Source organism: Musca domestica, unplaced genomic scaffold (assembly GCF_030504385.1).
Source record: "Musca domestica strain aabys unplaced genomic scaffold, Musca_domestica.polishedcontigs.V.1.1 50, whole genome shotgun sequence".
NCBI lineage: Eukaryota > Metazoa > Arthropoda > Insecta > Diptera > Muscidae > Musca > Musca domestica.
Window position 1 is genome coordinate 6,272,024 of NW_026712347.1, and position 2,672 is coordinate 6,274,695.

At 30.1% G+C, this 2,672-nt stretch overlaps 1 protein-coding gene across 1 annotated transcript in view; it reads left to right on the forward strand.

Moving 5' to 3' along the window:
• Positions 1-1,431: 1,431 nt before the first annotated feature.
• The window catches only part of LOC131805336 (uncharacterized), a 35,064-nt gene continuing 33,823 nt past the window's right edge, over positions 1,432-2,672 (forward strand). The window contains exon 1 of the mRNA XM_059128429.1: positions 1,432-1,439. Within this exon, the coding sequence (XP_058984412.1) occupies positions 1,432-1,439 (8 nt within the window). The remainder of the gene's footprint in view (positions 1,440-2,672) is intronic.

Consider the following 2,672-nt stretch of genomic DNA (forward strand, 5'->3'; position numbering starts at 1 on the left):
CTCCGAGTATTGGGTACCTGAAAATGAAAGAAAACTTGTCCCTAGCCCCCATATGGTTTCCTAAGCCTAGACCCTAAGAAATACCTATGAAATCCTTGGGGACACATCATGTTCTAGTCATCCTGCAAACCACAGCTAAATGTGATGAATTGAAAGTGGAAACATGGTCCTCAAGTCGCTAGCTGGTAACAGATAGCTTCCTCATGACATCGGTGGACCATCTATATGAGAAGGCAAGAGATTAACATTACATGTGCTTTCGTTGCACATAACATGTACTTTCATCCAAACCATCACAAGGTAGATAAAATTCCCCGAATCAGGCATATCAGGAAGGACCTACATAATCTATAGAGGTTTTTTTGTTGGTATAAGGATGGGCAGAAACACGAAAGGCAGCAACTGCTTTACTCGGGGACCTTTAGTCTATTGTATTCATCTTAAGAAAAATATAGCTGTGGTTATAGAAGAGATAGAGAAGGAAGGGTTATAGTAAGGTTGTCTGCATAGGCAAGGAATGTTTTTGGCAAACTTGTAGATGATGAAAGAATCTATGTTTGAAAATAACAATAGAGTTTCTAAATCCATCTATGTCTCTAGTTTAATATCATGGGACATCTGCAGGTAGGTGTTCAATCGTCTCTATCTCTTCTTCATCTTTACATAGTCTACAGTAGTCCGAACACTGTTATCCCATCTTGAGGTCAGATCTCTGATACTGCAGTTGTCAGTCAGTATGCCTTGCGCAATTCATAGATCAGACCTACTGAGAGATAGGCCAACACTATAAGTAGCACTGCATATTGATGCAGTCCACAGATGAAAAAAAGAACAACAGTATGAATGCCAATTTTGAATCCTGAAGTTAAAATAAGATTAGCAGAAATCAAGCCATTCATGAATAGCACTTATTCCAACAAAACAAAGCAAATCAGCGGTGTTTAGACATTTCGGCTTCTTTGTGTGACAATGTACCTTCCAAAATTTGATTGGGTTTCCAATATCGTGATATGGAGTCAGATTATTCTTTTGTTTAATCTATTTCCACTAATAGTTGCCCTTTCAGTAATTTATTATTATCATTATTATGATTGATATTATTATTGTTTAAAATAGAAAATAGCCTTTGTCATTTTTATTAATAATTCATCATTTTCTTCTTCTCTTTCACAGAGTGGTGGCACTAGAAAGTCATTGTTACGAACTGGTTCCTTGGGCAGTGAAGAGGGTCATGATTTATACATTTTGGCCGGACACGAGGCCAGTTATTAGAAAACACAAAACAATTGTAATGTTGTTGTTCAAACACAAAATAACAAATGGCTTATAAATTAGTATTACCAAAACTAAAATAAAATTCACTACAAACTAATTTACAAAAAAGGAACACTTTCTTGAAATAATAGAAAAGTTTTTTTTTTCGAAAAAGAAATGACTTTGTAAAAAGCAAAAAAACATAGAGGCAAGTTTATTATTTATAAACAAAAGAAAATGTCTACTCAAACAAAATAGTGGTTATTGAGAAAAAAAAACAAAAAAATAAAAATTGGCAAAGTTGTGCTAAAACTCTACTATTTGAAATGGCAAACATTAAAAAAACATTAAGATTAGAAAAAACAACAATTTAGTATGTCTTGTAAAATTCTAAAAGTATTTTTCACTAACACAAGAGAAATTTCCAAACACTACCACAAAAGAAAATGCAAAAATGTAAACAGAAACTTTTTGAAAATATTGAAAATAAAAACGGAATACAAAGAATGAATTCTGGCTTCTTTGTAAATTTGGCAGAGTAGATTTGCATTAGAGTAAAACAAAGTTGAGTAATTATTTTTTAACAAAAAATCGTTAAAAATAAAATAAAAAACAATAATTAATAACGTAAATGTAGTAATGTAAACTTTCAACTAAAGGCAACAACAGAACATCCAATAAATCTACTCTTAAATTTAATCTGTGTATTGATTGTAATAAAATAATAATAAAATTAACACTCACACCGCAAGAAAACAAAAAAAAAACAAGAACTATATTATTAATTCAAAACGAAATAAAATACCATTTAACGATTAATTGTATTAATTTATAAACAAACAACCAACAAACAACAAATATTATTTATATTTGTCAAAATATTATTAAAACTTTATGTTTATCATAAATTATTATTATTTTTACGCAAACAGAAAAACATGTAAAAACATTTTTTCTTCGTCCTTCCTCTATTAGCCATTAAGTTTATTAATTATAGATTAGCATTAAACACAGTGATTTATGATATAAATTATAAATATATTTAAAAAAACCAATACAAAAAAACAACAGATTCCCCCCAAAAAACAAAGAGAAACACACACACAAATCAATCCTTAATTTATATACATACATGCATACGATATTGTGACACTTTATATTTAATACTACAATACAAACATAAATATTATTCAATAAAACAAACTACTACGTATTGACAAATATTCGTAATTAATTATGATTTTGGTTGGAGCGGAAATTTTTCATCGATTAGATGATAACCCATCAATAAAGAGTATACAAAGACAGAAGGCCTCAGATACAGTTATTGGCCCACAATCACATTTTGAGTATTCAAATATCGATACTGTGCTCTTTACAAAGAGAAAATAAATAAGTGACGATAAACATTTATGTAT